The following is a 19375-nucleotide window of genomic DNA, read 5'->3' as shown; positions in this document are numbered from 1 at the left end:
TACATGGACACGGGTGCTACATCCCATATGGTTTCGGATGCCAGTATCCTCTCCCTTTCCCACAAACCATCTGCACATTCACCTTCTAGTATCATTGTTGGCAATGGATCTCTTCTTCCCGTTACCTCTGTTGGCTCTACTTTCCTACACAATAATCATAATTCTTTTGCTCTTAATGATATTCTGGTGTCCCCTAACATCATCAAGAATCTAGTCTCTGTGCGTCGTTTTCTTTCTGATAACAACTGCACTGTTGAGTTTGACCCTCTTGGCTTCTCTGTGAAGGATCCTCTTTCCAGGACCGTGATCGCCAGGTGCAATAGCTCTGGCGACCTTTACCCCTTTTGCTCCACGTCGCCGGCGCACGCCCTCACCGCTGCCTCCACCACCTTATGGCATCGTTGGCTTGGTCATCTTGGTCATGACGCCCTCGCTCGCCTCGCTCACTCCTCCGTCATACCGTCAGGAGTCTCCACCACCGTGTGTCATGCTTGTTAACTCGGTCGTCACATTCGTTTACCTTTCACTAGTTCCTTTACTAGAACCAAACAATCTTTTGAGTTGATTCACTGTGATTTATGGACCTCTCCTGTTGCGAGCGTTTCTGGCTATAAATATTATCTTGTCATTCTTGATGATTATTCTCACTATGTGTGGACTTTTCCTTTGCGTTTAAAGTCCGACACCTTCACGACTATCTCTCATTTCTTTGCCTATGTGCAGACGCAGTTTTCTACCACCATCCATAGTATTCAATGCGACAATGGCCGTGAGTTTGACAACTCGTCCGCCCGCATCTTCTTTCTCACCAAGGGGGTCACCATGCGTCTGTCCTGCCCGCACACCTCGCCCCAGAACGGCAAAGCTGAGCGCATGCTTTGTTCCATCAACAACATCGTTCGCTCGCTTCTCTTTCAAGCCGGCCTCCCTAGATCCTTCTGGGTTGAGGCGCTGCATACAGCCACACATCTCATCAATCGCCACCCCACCAAGACTCTTAGCCATCACACACCTCACTTCGCCCTCTACGGCGTCCACCCCTCCTATGACCACCTTCGTGTCTTTGGGTGTGCTTGCTATCCTAACCTATCCGCTACAGCCGCTAATAAACTCTCCCCACGATCCGTTCACTGTGTTTTTCTTGGCTATCCCCTTGAACACAAAGGATACCGATGCTTTGATCCCGTGTCTAATAGGATTATCATCTCGCGCCATGTGGTTTTTGATGAGCACTTTTTCCATTTACTGAGTTATCACCCAATGTGCCTGGTGCTGCTGACTTTGAATTTCTGGAAGATTTTTCAGCTTCATCACAGGCGCCAATTCGTCGGCCTTCTGCTCCACGCAACACTGCAGCCGGCACGCTGATGCCTCCACCAGCCGGGGCAGCCGACGCGCTAATGCCTCCACCAGCCGGGGCCTCTTCAAGCGGCCTGGTTCCCTCCGCTGCGGCCCCCTGGCCTGGGCCGACTTCCCCGACCACGGCCCACTCGGCTGGGCCTTCTTCACCGACCGCGGCTCCTGGGCCTGCTTCACCTGGGCCGCACGTTGGGACCCTTCACGACGCAACAGAGATGATCTCGGTTGGGCCACATGGGGCTCCCGAGCCGATCGTCCATGGGCCCCATGGGGCACCCACCAGCCTCCCGCTGCCCCCGGTTCCCACACGAGCGCGTAGCGCGTGGGCTCCCGGCGGTCCGCATCCTCCAGCCGTACTCGGGGTTTCACCAGCCGTCCCCACAGTCAACTCCCACCCGATGATTACTCGGAGCAAAGACTGTATTCGACAGCCCAAACACAAGGAAAGCTTACGTGCATCAGCTCTATCTCCCGTACCGCGCACATATCGGGAAGCCCTCGCAGACCCCCATTGGCGTGCCGCAATGGAAGAGGAGTTCGATGCCCTGCGGTCTAATCATACCTGGGATCTTGTTGCGCGGCCACCCGGCGCAAACATTGTCACCGGCAAATGGATCTTCCATCACAAGTTCAAGTCAGATGGCTCGTTGGACAGATACAAGGCTCGCTGGGTGCTTCGTGGTTTTACTCAACGACCCGGTGTTGATTTTGATGAGACATTCAGCCCAGTTGTCAAGCCTGCCACTGTTCGCACTGTCCTCAGCCTTGCCACTTCCAGGGACTGGCCGATTCATCAATTGGATGTCAAAAATGCTTTTCTCCATGGCACTCTTGATGAGACCGTCTACTGCATCCAACCTTCTGGATTTGCTGACTCTTCCCGTCCTGACATGATTTGCCGCCTCAACAAGTCATTATATGGGCTCAAACAGGCTCCGCGCGCTTGGTACAGCAGATTTGCAGGGTTCCTGGTTGCTCTTGGCTTTCATGAGGCAAAGTCCGACACCTCCCTGTTCATATACCGCCGCGGGTCTGATTGTGTCTATCTCCTTCTTTATGTTGATGACATTGTTTTGACGGCCTCCTCGTCTGCCCTACTCAATTGGACGATCTTGGCACTTCAGTCGGAGTTTTCTATGAAGGACTTGGGTGCCCTTCATCATTTTTTGGGCATCACTGTCACTCGCCAGCTTTCAGGACTCTTCCTCAGTCAGCGACAGTACTACCTTGAGATTCTTGAGCGTGCCGGCATGAGTGATTGCAAACCGTGCAGCACACCTGTGGACACTAGTGCCAAGCTCTCCTCCACTGTTGGTGCTCCAGTCTCAGATCCCACAGACTATCGCAGCTTGGCCGGCGCTCTCCAATACCTCACCTTCACTCGGCCGGACATCGCCTATGCAGTTCAGCAGGTGTGCCTTCACATTCATGATCCCCGAGAGCCCCACCTTGCTGCCCTCAAGCGGATCCTCCGTTATGTTCGTGGCTCCCTCGACCTCGGCTTGGTGATCCAGCGGTCCTCCACTCATGAGTTGGTTGCTTACTCAGATGCAGATTGGGCCAGATGTCCTGACACTCGGAAATCTACTTCTGGCTATACCGTCTTCTTGGGTGACAATCTGATTTCCTGGTCGTCGAAGCGCCAGGTCACTGTGTCCCGCTCCAGTGAGGAGGCCGAGTACCGAGCTGTTGCCAATGCTGTGGCTGAGACATGTTGGCTTCGACAGCTCCTCCATGAGTTGCATGCACCCCCAGCACGTGCCACTCTGGTCTACTGTGATAATGTCAGTGCTGTCTACCTCTCCACCAACCCAGTTCAGCACCAGCGCACCAAGCACATTGAGATTGACTTGCACTTCGTCAGAGAGAAGGTCACTCTTGGGCAGTCCGCGTTCTTCATGTCCCCACGACATCCTAGTACGCCGACATCTTCACCAAGGACCTTCCTACTCCTGTTTTCTGCGAGTTTCGCTCCAGTTTTAACGTCCATTCCAATGAAGCTAAGACTGCGGGGGGGGGGGGGGTGTTAGCTATGGTATTTTAGTCCTGCATGGCGGCCTTGCATGGCGCTGCATGGTGCTGTTTATTCCTGCCGCTTATCCCTCCTGCCCTCCCGGTATTTGTTTCCATAAACCGATCGAGTGGTTATGGCAAGGGTGCGGCCTATATGTTTTTGCTTCGCATGAGTAATCAACATTGCGTTGAGCCCTATCTTCCTCTAACAAACAGTACCAGCTTGGTCGACTGGAAACTAGCAAAAGTTCCCATTCACAAACACGACCAAATCAAACGTTGTGAACGGCACCAAGGACGTAACGGAAAAGGCCCCAACGTGAAATACGGTTCTCTCAGAGATTACCATTGGCGGCTTCCTCGACTTGTTGAACAAAAGCGGTCAGTTTCCTCCAGTTTCTTCAGTCTAAAGAAAAGTTTAGACTGCTTTAAAAAAAAGAATGTTTAGACTTGAGAAACCTTTTTCGCCCCTTTTCTGAAAGAACAACGACCTGGATATCAGCTTTGGTAGAAAAGCCAGATCGCCAGGAGAAAACTCTGCTCTCTATCTGAACATGTAACCGTCAGAAGACCCAAATCCAACAACTGGAGACAAGCCAGCAGTTTTCTCTTGGGTTCCTGAGTGGACAAGTCCAACATCCAGCGCACGAGGAAGCGGATGGTTGGGTCATGGTCACTCACGTCATGGGTGGGCAGAAGCCACGTTGAGAAGAGATGGTACTGGCGCGCGATCAGCTTCAGAGAGACATGCCCCTTTGTTTTTTCTTTTTTAGAAAAAACTAGAAGCTATCTAAAGGCTAGTTTTTTTTGGTGGTTTTTGGTTAGTTAATAAAGTGGTTGTGGTTGAAATAAATTGAGTCTGAAAAACAGATTGAAAAGAGTTTTTCTAGTTTTTGGTGTAAAAAAACTAAAAATTTATTATAAAAACAACAAACAAAATTCAACAATCACAACTGTTTTTTAAAATAGAGTTTTCTTCAAAAACTCTAAAACCACAGGCTATCAAAAAAGCCTAATTTAGCAGGTCGGCTTTGACCGTGGTCAGAGTACTAAGATTCTCATCTCATGCACTTGCCCACTCGTAACATTAACTTGACTAGCTAGCTAGCTACCTACGTGCTAGTAGTTACTGTAGGTTGTGACTTGAGGTTTGGACTACAGAAAGGTAGGCGAAATTAGGGCGGCTGATAAGGATTTGTGGATCAGTGGGGTTCTTTTTTTTTTCCTTACTGGCGGCTGACAACCGACAAATATTGTTTTTTTTTGGGCGGGGGGCTAAGATCAACATGTGCCAAGAGATAGTTTGAAAATTCAGCTATCTTTTGGGCACAAAGTTTTGGTTTGTGATCGGTTCGAACTATATGACAAAATATTAAAAATTGGACCCACGTTTAATTCATTCCGGGTCTTTGAGAGGTCCCCGTATCATAGAATCACGGCCCACAAAGCTTCAAGGCCCAATCGCACCTGGCTCTCTCGTCTGCATCGGATCGGATGCTCTCCCTCGCCCTACTCTCATCCGGGTGATGCAGATGCAGATGCAAGTGTTCTCCCTTCCCTTTTCTTTCTCTCTCGTCCGTTTGCTGAACTGAATCAGCCATTTAAGGCAACGAAAAGCAAGAAAATTCAGTCCTCAAACAGGCCAGGTGTCAGATTGCATCCAGTTCACTTCAGATTTAAAAAGTCCGCCGGAATGTGCAGTGTCCAGTTCAAATCTGCACTAAACCCTTAACTTTCCAAAGAAACACCACCAATCAAAGCTGCCAAAACATGCTGTTGGGTTGGGTAAAAACAAAAGTTTAACTTCGAGCCATCCAATGCATCATTAGACTAGCTAACCCAACAGGCCACACAGCTGAACTCTCCCAAGTTTTAATTTAATTCCCTTACCGTTGACCAAACCAAACAAGCCACGCAGGCATCATCTTCAGCTAACGTGCTGAAGATAACTACTAGACAGAGCGCACTCGTGTACCATCCAATACACTAGACAGATATAACCAAAAGGAAGTCGGAGTAACTGACGAGGAAAGAAACGCATTTTCTACAGCACTAGCAAGCTCACAGCAACTACACATTATTGACAGCAGGATTCGAAAAAATATCGCGCACAAAGGTGCAAACAAAACTACAAATGAAAAAACGCCTAGCCTAAAGGCTTGGTGCCAGCCTTGCAGGAGCCATCGGATTCTGACCTAAGCGAGGTATCATACAGGAGGACAGGAGTAGGGAGGAGCCTGGGCAGTCAAACTCGTGGGAAGCGAGAAGGCCCTCTTCTTCGAAGGAACTCAGGGATCTCCACCATGCTGCCTCCTGCAGAGGATGGGCGTCGGCCATTCTCGCCTTGCGCTTGCTGTCCACCCTTTTAGTAACAAGAAAATGTGAGATCGGCTCAGAAATTCCTCACAGAACTATGGCACCCAGTAGTTATTTACAAACATTACCTTTGAGGTGCGACCTTCTGGTTCGTCCTGCCGTTTGAAGCCAGTCGCAATCAAGGTTATGCTCACCTGCATGAACAAAAACTATGTCAATAAGCATTTTCTAGTAAATCCCAAATAACGAAGTAGATACATCTGTGCTGCCAACATGGCAAGAAACTTATGATGATGGAGTAGTTCTATATACATTGGATTACAACTTACTTGACCACTGAGTGATGGGTCTATAACAGCACCAAATATCAGATTAGCATTTGGATCTACAAGGTCGTAGATTATTTCAGCAGCAGCATTTACCTGAAACAACAAAATAGTAAATGATGGTAAGTGCTTAGCCTGGACGATAGAACAAACAGTGCCTCGATTAGCTGATCTTGAAAGACATCTATCGTCATGTAAGACAAGTTAGCAGCATCAAGACAACAATAACATGTAAAGTTAAATGCAAGGCCTGTACACTAACATTAGAAGTTTGAAAGTGTATATGTTAAGAGACATTGGGGGCACCATGCAGGAAACTGACCTTACTATTCTCATGAAAATATCCCTCAACTCTTTAGGATTTGTTTCAACAAAAGCTGTGGTTAGCAGCAAAATAAATAAAAAAAGTAATAGAAGGTTGGTCTCAGTATCTTATTCATGGGGTTTGCCACTTTGCTGCCATAACTTATTCTTACTTACCTAGGGGATATATATTAATACTGACTTGAATTTCATGATTCTATCGTTAGAGGCATATGCTACTGTCTCGGTAAAAATAAGGCAACACAAAATTTTCGCATGGCTAAGGCAAAAGATTTATGGTGTTTTCATCTACCACATGTAGTTCACTATATTATGTGATTTACAAACTTCACTACATTATGTCATTTACAAACTTACATAAGTAGGTAAACCTAAGTGGTGAAATTCAAGAACACAGTTCAAATCTATGACACTGAACCCCTCGAGAAGTTCGGGATATGCATAGTAAGTATTGTACACTGTGGAAACAGTGTTTCAGTCTGTCCTCTGGGATATCTCAGAATCAATCAACAGGAGCCTGAAAGATGCACCCACAAATAAAACAAAGCATTTCAAGTATGGACCGCAATGGATTTGAAAGGAAAACTAGCTGATCAACCAGAAGAGTCAGTTGTCTGCATGCTATGAAGTCATTCTAACACCCACTTCCATTATTGTTGATATGTTTGCATACAAACAAAAAACTTGTCCTCTCCTAGTGGCAACTTTTCTGGTTAAATTAAATTTGCTTCTCTCTTTGTGGGCTATCTCTTAGCCTTGTACAGCTTTGTTTGTTTCTAGTTTGAGTAGCTGTCGCTACTCTCCCTTTTGTTCTTTCTTTTTCTTATATATAAATACACCACAGTTAGGGATTCCCCTACCATATTTCCCTCAAAAAAAGAAGAAAGATGTATGACAGCCATATGATACAGCTACACAGAACAGCAACCTATAAAACTAAGGTCAGAAAACAATCCATGCTGTGAGCAAAAAAACTAGAAAATAGATGGACCAAACCTCAAACAAAGTCAGATCAGTTCCCCCAGTGATATTCCACACGATGCCTGTAGCTCTTTCAATTCCAATATCTAGCAGTGGCGACTGAATGGCATTAAGAGCGGCATCTCTTGCTCTTGACTTTCCTGAAAATTTAGAGTGAGGTGATAAATAAGCAGACAAGTAAAACTCAATTAAGTTATCTATAGCTTCTGTGTGAAAGCAGCAAACTGTGCAACAGAACCAGCAAACCACACTCAACTCATCGCTTTCTACATGGCATATATCAATAATACATTGGCTTCCTTACATATATCAAACAAGTTCCGGTATTAGTTTAGCATGCCATTTTATTCTATTAATATCTGACAATAAAGGGGACAAGTATACGCAGGCAATTATATTATGATACTAGGTAACTGGGATAACTAAATCGCTCCTCCTTGCAAGCTCTGATCTTTGCTTTGATTATTTCTTGCTTGTCGATTACATAATAGGCCTCTCTTTATATAGAGGTCCAAAAGTCCTAACTATTCCCTAATTACTTTTCTGCGCCCATATCAATTAATTTTCTGTGTTAGCGCACAGTGACAGTCTGTCAGTGGAAGGAAGCTGTCTGTCCTATTTAGTTGATGCAATAAGGAGGGACATAACAATTCTGAAGCGATACAAAACCAACAGATTCATGTTATGACAGCATGTACAAGCTCTACTCTGTTAGCACACAGTTCATTTTAGCGTCACCCTATTACCAAGCAGTCTCTTCTTTCTCTAAAAGTGTATCCTCCTAACGTAGTGATTTAAGATTTAACCAATTTGACCAACAAACAGGATGCAAAAAAACGTTAATTCAATTTGCAGAAATAATGGAGTTGGATTATACACTACTATCTGTCAAACAGAAGCCAAGGAATGTATTTTTTTATAGAAGAAAAATCATTCCAAATGCAATACCTGTAGCAGTCCCTATACCCATCAAAGATGATCCTGCATTTTGCATGATGGCACGCACATCAGCAAAATCAACATTAACCAATCCAGGAACCTGAAAAGGAGAAGCAACAGTTAAATTCTGTAATAAGATATCATCGCAATGCTCAGCTTCACTCTTCTGACTTTTGGTCATAACTCGTGACATGGTGAGTTTAAATTGCGGGCTCACATTACCGTAATAATATCAGAGATGCCACGAATGCCTTGCCGAAGAATATCATCAGCCAAGTTAAATGCTTCTGTTACAGGAGTATTTGGAGAAACAGCAGACAACAGCTTGTCATTTGGGATGACAATGAGGGTGTCCACACTATTTCTCAAGGCCGCTATTCCTTCCTGAGCTTGAACGGCCCGCCTCCTCCCCTCAAACGAGAAAGGTGTTGTGACGATACCGACAGTCAGTATACCCATGGACTTTGCAATTCCAGCAATTACAGGAGCACCTCCAGTTCCAGTTCCTCCACCCATTCCAGCCTGCAGTTAGGGCATCAAAAGAGCATTATCAGACCTCGGTGCATAATAATGTCACATGTTAAGCCATCTATGGGGTGGCATTTACCGTCACAAAAACCATGTCAGCACCATAAAGTGCTTCGTGTATGGACTCACTGCTCTCCTTCGCCGCATTCATCCCAATATCAGGGTTTCCCCCCGCACCCAAGCCTCTAGTCAGCTCCTGCCCAATCTGCAACCTATTGTGGGGAAGCACAGGGGACATTCTTATCGCCTGCACATCAGTGTTCACGATCCAAAACTCAACACCATTCATGGAGCACTCAATCATCCTATTGACTGCATTTGAACCCCCACCTCCGACTCCAACAACCTTGATCTTGGCCTCATTATAATCATTCCGGTCTGGCGGCACCCCTAGCCCTTCTAACGGAATTCCATCAGAAGAGCCTTTTGTTGGGTCAACAACCTCAACATTCTTCTCACCACGGAGCAGAGACACCTCCGGATGGAGCTCAAGGAATGAATCTTTCTTCTGAAAAGAGTTAGCACTGCGGGGGCTTGCACAGCACCGGAAGTGACAGTGACCCAAAGCTCGAATACTTCTGACCAATGCCTTACCAGATGTAGCCTTGCAGCTCCCAGCTTCATTTCCCCAACTAGAAGATGGTGGACTGAGCTGCGCGAAGCACGGTAACTGTGTAGCCATCTCAATAAGCTAAAGTGGCTGGACAACTAATGCACTTCTCCTGAGAGTACCCAATTGCCTCAAAAATCGACTCGTCTGCTGCTCATATCTACAATAAATTGGGACAAAAGAATTAGGCAACTACAAAACCTAAGAAAGGGGAGCCAAAACAAACAAAATGCATGCCATCAATCCACGCATCAAATCTTGCAAGTAGGGATATTTACCAAGCGATACCAAAGCAGTGTGAGCTCCGTTTCCCCAACAATGAGCACAGCAGGGGCTCTATGCAAAATTGCAGATGAGAATCATGCAGTGGCATAAGCAAGACTAAAACGAAGAAGGTGCTAAAGGCAGTGGCGGAGCTTGACTACGGATTAAGAAGGGGTCAGCACTTAAAAGAGGATGGATTGCATTAGGAAGGGGTGGCCGTTTCCATGTTTAACTAGCTAATTAAGTCAGATGCTCAATAGTTTCTCTAAGGATTTGCAATTTTGAGGAGGGGCCATGGCCCCTCTTCTCACATAGCTCCGCCCCTGGCTAAAGGGACATGACTAACACGAATTTGCGCAGGACCCAACTTATGGCTTGCCTCACCACACCCACGAGGCTGACAGCTCAAGCACAGATCCCAGGGGGGGCGCAGGGAGGAGCCGACGCCCCAACCCCGCCCGCAACCCCGGCGGATCGGGCCCTGCGCTCATCTGATCCCCATTCTAACAAATGCAGCTAAAACTATGGTTCATAGGGAGAGCAGAACTTTGGGCGGAGAACAGTACTCACCACGAGGAGCGATTCCGGCTGCCGCAGCCCAGGGAAATCCCGCACGACCGCCTCGCAGCAGAGCAGGATGGGCGCCGGAGATTTTGCGGAGGGATCGCGGCGGGCGGGCGGTCGGTCGGTCGGTCGCCTTATCGCCAAAAGGGTTTTGGGCTTTGTTCGGAGGCGAGGTGGTGGAGTGGAATCTGGAATCCTGCTGTTGTTGGCTTCCCGTAAACCCTCTTCCCCGCCGTCCTTTTCTTTGGCCGGAGTTAGGATTGAAAAGGACGTCATTTTTATATGGAACGATAAAAATCGTATAAATAGAGTTGTATAAAGGAATTTGTTTTTTCATCCTATAATATTTAGGGCTAAAAGTAATTTTAGAAATTAGTTAATTATATAAGAAGAATATTAATGAACTAGTTAAACGCAATAACGGAAGTCAAAAATGTTCTTGCGGTATTGATTGCGTGCCGTAATAATAAATCAGCAATAAGTTCAACTCCATCACGAAGGACGTATGATTAAAAAAATACATTCATATTTTTATAGATCAACATAATCTCATTATAAAAATTCAAATTCTAGCTAAAGCTATAATTAAAAATCACAATTCAGGACAATCACTACAAAATAATTGTGGAGTCGAAGCTAACATTAGCACAATAGATAAATATACACTTAATATTTTGCATGGTGGGGCAAGACTGAGTGCTTGCATTTCCAGTTCTCATCATCCTCACAAACAACTTGTGCCTAGATATCAGCATCCTCCACTTCAAGTCTATTCTAAGAAGAGTTGTAGGTGGAAATTGTGAAGGTAACCATCAATCTGTGATCTATTCTAAGAAGAGTTGTGTTAAAGATAGTCCTTGAATTTGCTTATGTTAAAACCGAAGATGTTGCTATCAGTGGCTATATAGGTTTGTGGAGTTTGTGATGGCTAGAGTTGAGACAGAACCTAACCATGTGATGCATATTGCGATTGGTAAAGAGGCACATGAACCAACTGAAGTAGAGTGCTGTTATATTTAATGCTATTCATTCCCTATGTGGTAATAATAGCCTTACGATTTTGGACGTCGGCTACCACATATTGCGCAACATAGAAAAGAAAGGTGCTTCTATGAGAAGAGAGATACACTTTATTGCTGATATCTCAGTTGCTGTCAAAACAATTATTCAGACTGCTCTTGTTACCTTTAAATTGCTCTGCTGTAAGTACGTTGTCTTTCATGGAAGGTGCAAGTGGTTATTGTGAGAGATCCGTCCAAATAATATTCTAATTAATCACTAGGAGGATTATTATTCATAATCACAACCTTGATGATTAACCAGAATATCATTTCGGTAGTCCCGACACGTGTTCTGTGCCCAAGATCGGAACACATGACTTTACAACATATAGCATCACAACACAACTTAAGAAAGAGCAAGCAATTAATATTATATTACAAGTTCTTAAACACTACCAAGTTATTACAATTTACAGCAAAAGAGAGCTAAGAGTAGACTAAAACCTGCTCAACTCCTAACCAACAAAAAAACTACGCAGCAGAAGCTAAAGCTATAAACGGCAAAAGGAGGATGGAGTCATATACCCTTAGGCTCCATCACAAAAGCATGCCAACTGAGTAGGATGCACTACTAATGCCCACCACCACCCTCGGCAAGCGTGAAGTGGTCAAACACCGCTTCATCCTCACCTGCAAAACATGTAGAGCAGCTGAGTACGAAGGTACTCGCAAGACTTAATCCATATAGAGCACATATAAATAGTTCGACTCCAAAGATTATGCATTGAGCTGTTAGCAAGAAAAAGACCTCAAGGTTAAGTACATTAATATGCTTAAGCAACCTAGACATATGTGTGAGCACCTAAACTTAACTAACAACAATACTATTATACCCTGCAATGACCAACTACACATAAATGTAACTGGAACCATCACAACATGTATGTAACATGAACCATATTCCCCATGACCAATATATCCAATCACAAACCACAACTCGTGACTCTACGATGATGCGCATGGACAGAAGACATGATCATGACCGAGAGCACGACAATTCGAACTGTTTTTACACCCTGCAGGAGGATACTCCTTTACCCACATGACACGACCATTCGGCTTGCATGACCACACAGGTCCAAACAAAGGGGTACTTATGACAATCTTTCCCAATAAATCCCAACCATTTGATACATACATCGCTCGATACGGAGGTATCCAGAACTACTCCCAGAGTAAACTAAATACCTCTACAAGCCCGCCCGCTCACATCGTCGATGTTTAGGCCCAAATAAGCACAGCTACAAAAGTATTCGGCTTACCTTACCATTAGATCAGCATGTGATGACTGCGGTAAGTGCTAAAGCCAAGGACGATCAATGGTCAGTGTTTAACCAATGCAAGGCAGTCTATGGTATCCTGGCTCCCTCCCCAAACTATCCCGAGAACCTCCTTCAGGGCAGATGATACCCCTAACACCGTCCACATTTCGTCTCATTCTCACATCTCAACCATCTCAACAACATAATCAATAGTGTGAAACATTAAGTAAACCCTAAGCCCATGAACAACGGCATCACCGTCGCTCGACTTTTACTGAGGATCTATACATTGCTAAGCATATCGAACAACTCTTAGGCTAGACATCAACAATATTATTGAGGTGACAAGGATGAGGATAATCAACAATTTAACGTAGATGATATGCAATACGACATAGATTCTACCTATTTTTGCCCGACATCGACTCGCTACTCATGCAAACATACATAAACATAATTTATCAAATTTTGATTTCATTCAATTCAACACAAGGGTTCAATATACTTAGATGTCTGCCTTGCTGCTCTGCCAGCTACATGATGCTACCTGCACAGAACTCACAGAAGTGGGGTTAAAGATAGGCCTTGAATTTGCTTATGTTAGAACTCAAGATGTTGCTATCAGTGGCTATATATGTTTTGTGGAGTTTGTGATGGCTGGGGTTGAGATAGAACCTAACCCTATGACACATATTGTGATTGGTAAAGAGGCACCCGAACCAACTGAAGGAGAGTGTTGTTATGTTTAACGATATTCATTCCCTATGTGGTGATAATAGCCTTACGATTTTGGACCTCAGCTACCACATATTGTGCGATATAGAAAAGAAAGCTGCTTCTATGAGAAGAGAGATACACTTTATTACTGATATCTCAGCTCTTGTTACCTTTAAATTGTTCTGCTGCAAGTACAGTGTCTTTCACGGAAGGTGCAAGTGGTTCTGACCTTCAACATATGCTTATTGCTATTGCTATGGATATTGAAGAATGTTTGAGCTGCGCAAAGAAATGTGTAGCTCAAGTTGAAGAGAACGCTTAGTATGAAGCATCTTTAGATAATGTAAGACTTGTCATTGGTCCACTGTAATAAATTGTAATCGTTTCCGTTATAAATCTAAAATATTTGAGTTGCTTGCCTTTGGATGTTAATGATTGTGAACGATATTTAACCTTTGCATGAAATGAACATTGCTCCAGATGTGCACTCCTACTATTTTTTTCTAGTGCTAGTTTGTTGTTTATATTATTTAGTAAATATTGAAGATCTAGTTAATATGCTAAACTAAATGGCAAAATATAGAATAGATTTGAACTTTAAGAGGTGTATACTGCAAAACTCATGCAAAAAAAGAAGAAATAAGAAAAGAGAGTTGCTACATGTTGATTGAAATCCTGTAGAACGAAGGGGAATTCACTCAGTTAATTTCATAACTAAAAATTATGTTAATGTGACAATATCAAAATAGTGAGGTCATACATTGCATCAATCGTCCCACTGCACCATTTACACACATTGCATCAGACCCACCAGAAACCGGTCACAAGCATAGACGCCGCCCTTGCTAGCCATATGTTTGCTGATTGTGTAGTTCTCCTATTAATTTGGAAATGGGAGAAAAGACCGCCATGTTTATAGTATATATTGCCAATATCTCACACACTTCATTTTTACACCCAAGATACACTTGATGCCATGTGATAAATGACCTTCATATTCATTCTGCTAGGACAACAGAATCATGGACTATCACCGAGAAACTGAAAAATCTCAGGACGTTATGCATTTGCTACAAAAATGCCAATGTAGTGATACCTTGCAATGCAAGTCTCCAGATTTTTAGATTTGCTACTTCCTTTTTCTGGACGCCGAGCCTTTCCAGGAAGAGCTCGAGGAAGGTGTCCGCCATTGCTTCCATTAATTGTAGAAGAAATTACCTTCACTAGAACATTAGATTTGGTCATGACCTTCACCAGAACCTTGGATTTGCCCATGACCTTCACCACCTCGCCAACATAAGAGCCAGGTTCCTTATCTGTAGCTCTTCCCTGAGCATTTTAACTGCAAAATCAAAATCACGAGACAAATTCAGAGAACGGTAAACAAGATATAACAAATGCAACAGACCAGCTAATTGGACCAAATATTTTAGCACTGCGGATCACCGAGTGCCCAGCCCAACGAGGCAAACAAAACCCGTGCCTTTGGCTATGATCCACACATTGAAATCTAGGGAATCTACGAACCTTTGATCTGAAGGTATCGAGGCGTTTCTGGGCATAGTATCATCAACGTGTAAGACTGGGCCGGTGATGCAAAAACATCAACTAACTTGTAAGATTGAGCTGGTGCTGCTTTCTGCATCGTGTTTCATGCCATCATTATAATGACCATGAAGGAATGTAAGATTCAGGAAACGAAAATGAAAGGATCAAAAGTTGCCTTTGCCTATGCAGAAAGCAGCATCAACTCCACTGTCTTATCCATGATCTCATATTTCATTTCTGCAACAATGAATAACCTGAAACAAACAAAAAATAAGACATAGAACAATACAGCACTGCAATAGCTAAAACAAAAAAATAGATCTAAATATATAGGATTAGGTCCCAAAATTGAATTGGACACAGCGCTGCCAACCTTCTAGACATGCCAGGCACCTAGCGAAAAAGACATGCTAGGGTTTCATGCATAGGGAGGAAATCTCTTTGACAGCTATTTTTCACATGTGAAGACCTGAAAATAGATACTAACATATGAGCATCCTGGTGCTATGACCACAAAAATAGAGACCTTCGATCACCAGCCAAAAAGGGAAGGAAGAACAAGAAGCAGGTGGTAAACACATGGGTTGTCTAAATAATCTCATATCTACGGAGACTTCAATTGAATAACTCAGTGGTCTAGGAATTTGTGATCTAGTCTGGTTGTAGATATTTATTCTAGTTGTAGAGATTTATGCAGACTTCAACTGAATAGCTAAATAGCTTGAAAACTCATTAGCCGAATCTGAACAGTTCGTAGGCCTATTTATTACTTAAAAAAGTACCTGGCCTGCTGTCAAAAAATTGATCCGTGCTACACAATCAAATATTTCAGATACATTCTCCCAAAAAGAAACTCTAAAGTCTAGATACATAGAAGCAAATATGTGCAAAAATAAGAGTACACTACGATGGTTAAATGATTTTCACAACCTTTCTCAGACCATCTTATTCGAGTGATGTTGCCGCTGATAGTGTTTTGACTAATTGGGTACTGGACGAAATCAAAAGAAGATATTTATGTATACAGCGCTGCAACTTCCTCTGGGTTTATCATCTTGATCAAATTGTTAAGATTTGGCCGAGGAGGAGATGTACAGACTAACCTATACATCACATTTTTTTATATACATGCCCATCGGTGAGGGGGATGGGTATTCAGGATGAGGATTGGTGGAGATAGCTGGAAGGGAAGTACGACAGTAGAGCTTTTGACGATGACAACAACAGGGCCGGGGATCCAAGGCCTCCGAAATCTAATGGAAGAAATAATAACATAATAGCGCAACACATCTTAGACAAATCCAATCAAGGAATTGGGGAAACATATATCCAGATTTGCAAATGGAGAATTTTTATTTCGATACATTCATGTATGAATTAATGACCGTAATTACACAAGTGGAAGGCATTAAGCGGCAGCTGAGCTGCCAAGCGGCTCCTTCGAGAGGCACGGAGGCAGGGAAGGTTAGACCGCGCCGGCCTACAAGGTTGGATTCTCAGAGCTGTGTGCGACCGCGGTGTGGACAGAGGGTGACGGCGGCAGGAGGCAAGGCTACACTGTGGGACGAAGGAACAGCGCCGCCGCTTGCCGCGGCGTGTATTGAATGGGTAGCCACCGCCGGTGATGGAAATTAGGCCGAGAGGAGCATAAAGGGATGGCGTGCCCTCACTCCCCGCCGCCACCGAAGACCAAGAGCACAAGATGCCCCTCCACCCAAGGTCAACATCGGCGACAGCGCTCGCATCGCGGCGACCACTAACCGGGCACGTTGACCGGCGACGCCCGGGCGAGACTTTTTTTTATTTTAGCCTTTTTAAAATTAATATTTTAATAATAGCTTGTCGAAATCTAAATTTTCAGAACTATCTTCTTTTGTCACGCCAAAGTGTCTGACGTGACTCCCTAATGTAGTCACACCATATTCATTGGTATGACCAAAATGGTCATGCTGGCGAAAATCTCGGCGCCTTACACGTGGGTTCGACGTGACAGCCTGAGTCACGCCAAATTGGTTGGGCGTGACTCGGAGGAACAGTGTTTTCTGTGGTCATAGCACTTAGCCATGTTTGAACATGCGCGATTTAAAGTTTATTAGTCTTCCTAAAAATCATGTATGTGGTTCGGCTAAAACATATTCTAAACTATTCATACAATAAATTTGGTATGGTTTAGACCGCGAATGGCAATTTTTTTTGGCTCCACGAGTCACCTAAGTATTATTGTTATAGAACAAATTGTAACATATACCAACATTCGAAATTGAATAATTCAAATTCTACGACTTTATTGGATGTGCATGTTTGCAAATAGGACCTGTATATGTTGCATTAAGCGCTGAAATTTTTTTGAGGAAAATCGAACATAATTGCTAATTATTTAGAGGGCGTTTACAAGGCTCAATAGTATGAAATGATAAAAATGCATATAAATGGAGCATTGCAAAGGAACTCATTTTTTCACCAAGTAACCTAGGGTTGAAAATAATTTTAAAAATTATTACGCCACATGATAGGAATATTAGTGAATTTTCTCAGATTTTTGAGAATTTATTTTAGGCCTTAAAAAATACTAGAATTTCTAAAAGTAACCACTTTTGGAGTTTTTTATTTTAAAACCTAGATGGGGTATTGAGGTGAATCCTTTTAAAATGGATTCATCATGAATTATAAGACATATGGAAAAAGTTTCATGAATTTTAGAGTACGGCAACCCCACTGCTCAAATAGGAAACACTGTTCATCCAAAAACCCGCGAAAATACTGTTTATCCGAGTCACGCCCAACCAATTTGGCGTGACTCAGGCTGCCACGTCGAACCCATTTGTAAAGGCGCTAGGGTTTCCGCCAGTGTGACCACTTTGGTCACGCCAATGAATATGGCGTGACTACGTTGGGGAGTCACGCCAGACACTTTGGCGTGACAAAAGGGACTAGTTCCTGAAAATTTAGGTTTCGACGAGCTATTATTAAAATATTAGTTTTAAAAAGGCTAAAATAAAAAAAAGTCCTCGGGCGAGGCCATGAGGCTGCGGATGCCGAGAAGTGAGAGGTCGTTGCGCTGGGCCTCGAGGTGGTTGAGGTTGTGGGCGTTCTACCGGATCTAGAGCTGTAGGTAGTGGAGGTGCTGCAGGTAGTACAACAACTGCCCCTCCCCTTCGCCGCACCTACTCGTCACCACCGCCGTCTCATCACCCGACACCGTCAGATCATAATTTCATCAAACATAATTGAATTGAGGGTGTCGAACTTACCCTCCTTGCCTACCTAGGGTTGGGAGTTGAGGCGCAACTCATGGCGACATCACAAAGGGACGAGGAGTAGAGAGTGGCGGAGGTGTCGGAAGGAGGTGCATGTGACGTTAAGAGAATGCTACAGGAGGGGACGGGTAGGGTGGGCAGTGAGAAGGACAAATGGAGTATGGATGGTTTAGATGGGGAATGGTGGTGTGATGGTGCCTGTAGGATCAAGGATACCGACTAGAGGAGGGTGAATAGGCGGTTTTAAAAACTAATTGCTAAGTAATCACGAAAACTTGCAAAAACGAACTAAGGATCACTAGAGCAATAAGTAGAACAAATAAGAGCTAAGTTGAGGTTTGCAAACCTAAGGTGACATGCAACAATTTATAATCTAGTAAGATAAATTACTTTAAAGTAAATTGCATGAAAGTAAATAACTCAACGATAAGGTAAATAGCTCAAAGATGACACAAGAGATTTTTTCCCGTGGTATCGGTGATTTACCGATCACCCTTAATACATGTTAAGGTGAGTTCAAGCTTCAAACATATAGGGCATATTGAAATATATCAGGTAGACCAATCATGCTAGGCTGACTCCTCACATATGCCCAATCTATCCATTTGTGTTCAAAGATTTTCTTATTGAGAAAATGACATAGAATGCATCTTGCTTAATCATGGTATGAAAATGAGGTTGAGATGCATCACTATATAGGGTATATTGATAAACGTTTCTAGCTCTAGTGTATTCAGTAGAATTCCAGGATTTTCTATATCCAACATATGCTTGATGATTAATCTCAAAATCCTCATCACTAGCATCTTCCCTATTATGATCAACATTACTAGCAAAAGATGAAGTTTCCTCACCAATATCTTGTGAGGGCACCCAATCAGAATCACCATGATCACTTTCTGACTCTGAATCTGCCATTCTTCTTTTTACCCTTGCCTTGACCAGCCAACAACTTTCTCACTTTCCTTCCAAGTCAACTTCTTCCTCCTCTGATCATATGATACATCACAATGTATTAGTTAAAGGAAAAAGAATTGATATATGATAAATAGAGAAGAAATTAGCCTCTGTTGCTGCTAGCGGTCAGAACGACATAGGCTGCGGTTTGATCGCGAGCACGGAGACAGATCTGAACTGAGGGATTTTGAAGGAAATTGAAGTTTTAACTGATCAATCTTCGAGCATGGCCTAATTTAGACCATAGTATGCTATTGCATTCACTCTTATCTCAAATCCTTGTCTCAAAACATGAATCCCCTCTTTCAAACCCTAGTTATGAAGAAGAACCTTAAAATCCACGGTAAAA

The 19375-nt window shown here is 43.7% G+C and overlaps 1 protein-coding gene and 1 long non-coding RNA gene across 4 annotated transcripts; both read right to left on the bottom strand.

The window, feature by feature from the left end:
- Positions 1-5393: 5393 nt before the first annotated feature.
- LOC133883581 (cell division protein FtsZ homolog 2-1, chloroplastic-like) lies at positions 5394-10443 on the bottom strand. Of its 2 annotated transcripts, XM_062322944.1 has the most exons (9): positions 10231-10443; positions 9675-9732; positions 8866-9556; positions 8481-8780; positions 8268-8358; positions 7335-7459; positions 6018-6110; positions 5817-5882; positions 5394-5734 (listed from the first exon to the last, which is right to left on the bottom strand). In XM_062322944.1, exons 3-9 carry the CDS (start codon positions 9466-9468, stop codon positions 5618-5620), a joined length of 1395 nt encoding a protein of 464 aa, XP_062178928.1. In that variant the 5' UTR covers positions 9469-9556; positions 9675-9732; positions 10231-10443; the 3' UTR covers positions 5394-5617. The 2 variants fall into 2 exon arrangements, with proteins under 2 accessions (XP_062178928.1, XP_062178927.1); XM_062322943.1 differs by lacking the exon at positions 9675-9732 and having other exon boundaries at positions 10231-10442.
- A 3569-nt stretch (positions 10444-14012) lies between these two features.
- Positions 14013-19057, bottom strand: LOC133883384 (uncharacterized). Of its 2 annotated transcripts, none has more exons than XR_009902873.1 (3): positions 18924-19057; positions 14792-15066; positions 14013-14606 (listed from the first exon to the last, which is right to left on the bottom strand). It is a non-coding gene; the product is annotated as an uncharacterized LOC133883384 (long non-coding RNA). The 2 variants fall into 2 exon arrangements; XR_009902874.1 differs by lacking the exon at positions 18924-19057 and adding an exon at positions 15186-15453.
- Between the last annotated feature and the right edge of the window lie 318 nt (positions 19058-19375).

The sequence above is a fragment of the Phragmites australis genome, chromosome 10 (genome assembly GCF_958298935.1).
Source record: "Phragmites australis chromosome 10, lpPhrAust1.1, whole genome shotgun sequence".
Lineage (NCBI taxonomy): Eukaryota > Viridiplantae > Streptophyta > Magnoliopsida > Poales > Poaceae > Phragmites > Phragmites australis.
This window is presented reverse-complemented; position numbering and strand designations above follow the sequence as displayed.

Bases quoted from the DNA above. Each gene is read 5' to 3' on its own strand.
- LOC133883581 (XM_062322944.1), bottom strand. From the start codon at position 9,468: ATGGCTACACAGTTACCGTGCTTCGCGCAGCTCAGTCCACCATCTTCT. The intron at 5,883-6,017 runs GTAAGTTGTAAT...TTGTTCATGCAG, and splicing joins ACCCATCACTCAGTGGTCAA to GTGAGCATAACCTTGATTGC. The intron at 5,735-5,816 runs GTAATGTTTGTA...TGTTACTAAAAG, and splicing joins CAGAAGGTCGCACCTCAAAG to GGTGGACAGCAAGCGCAAGG.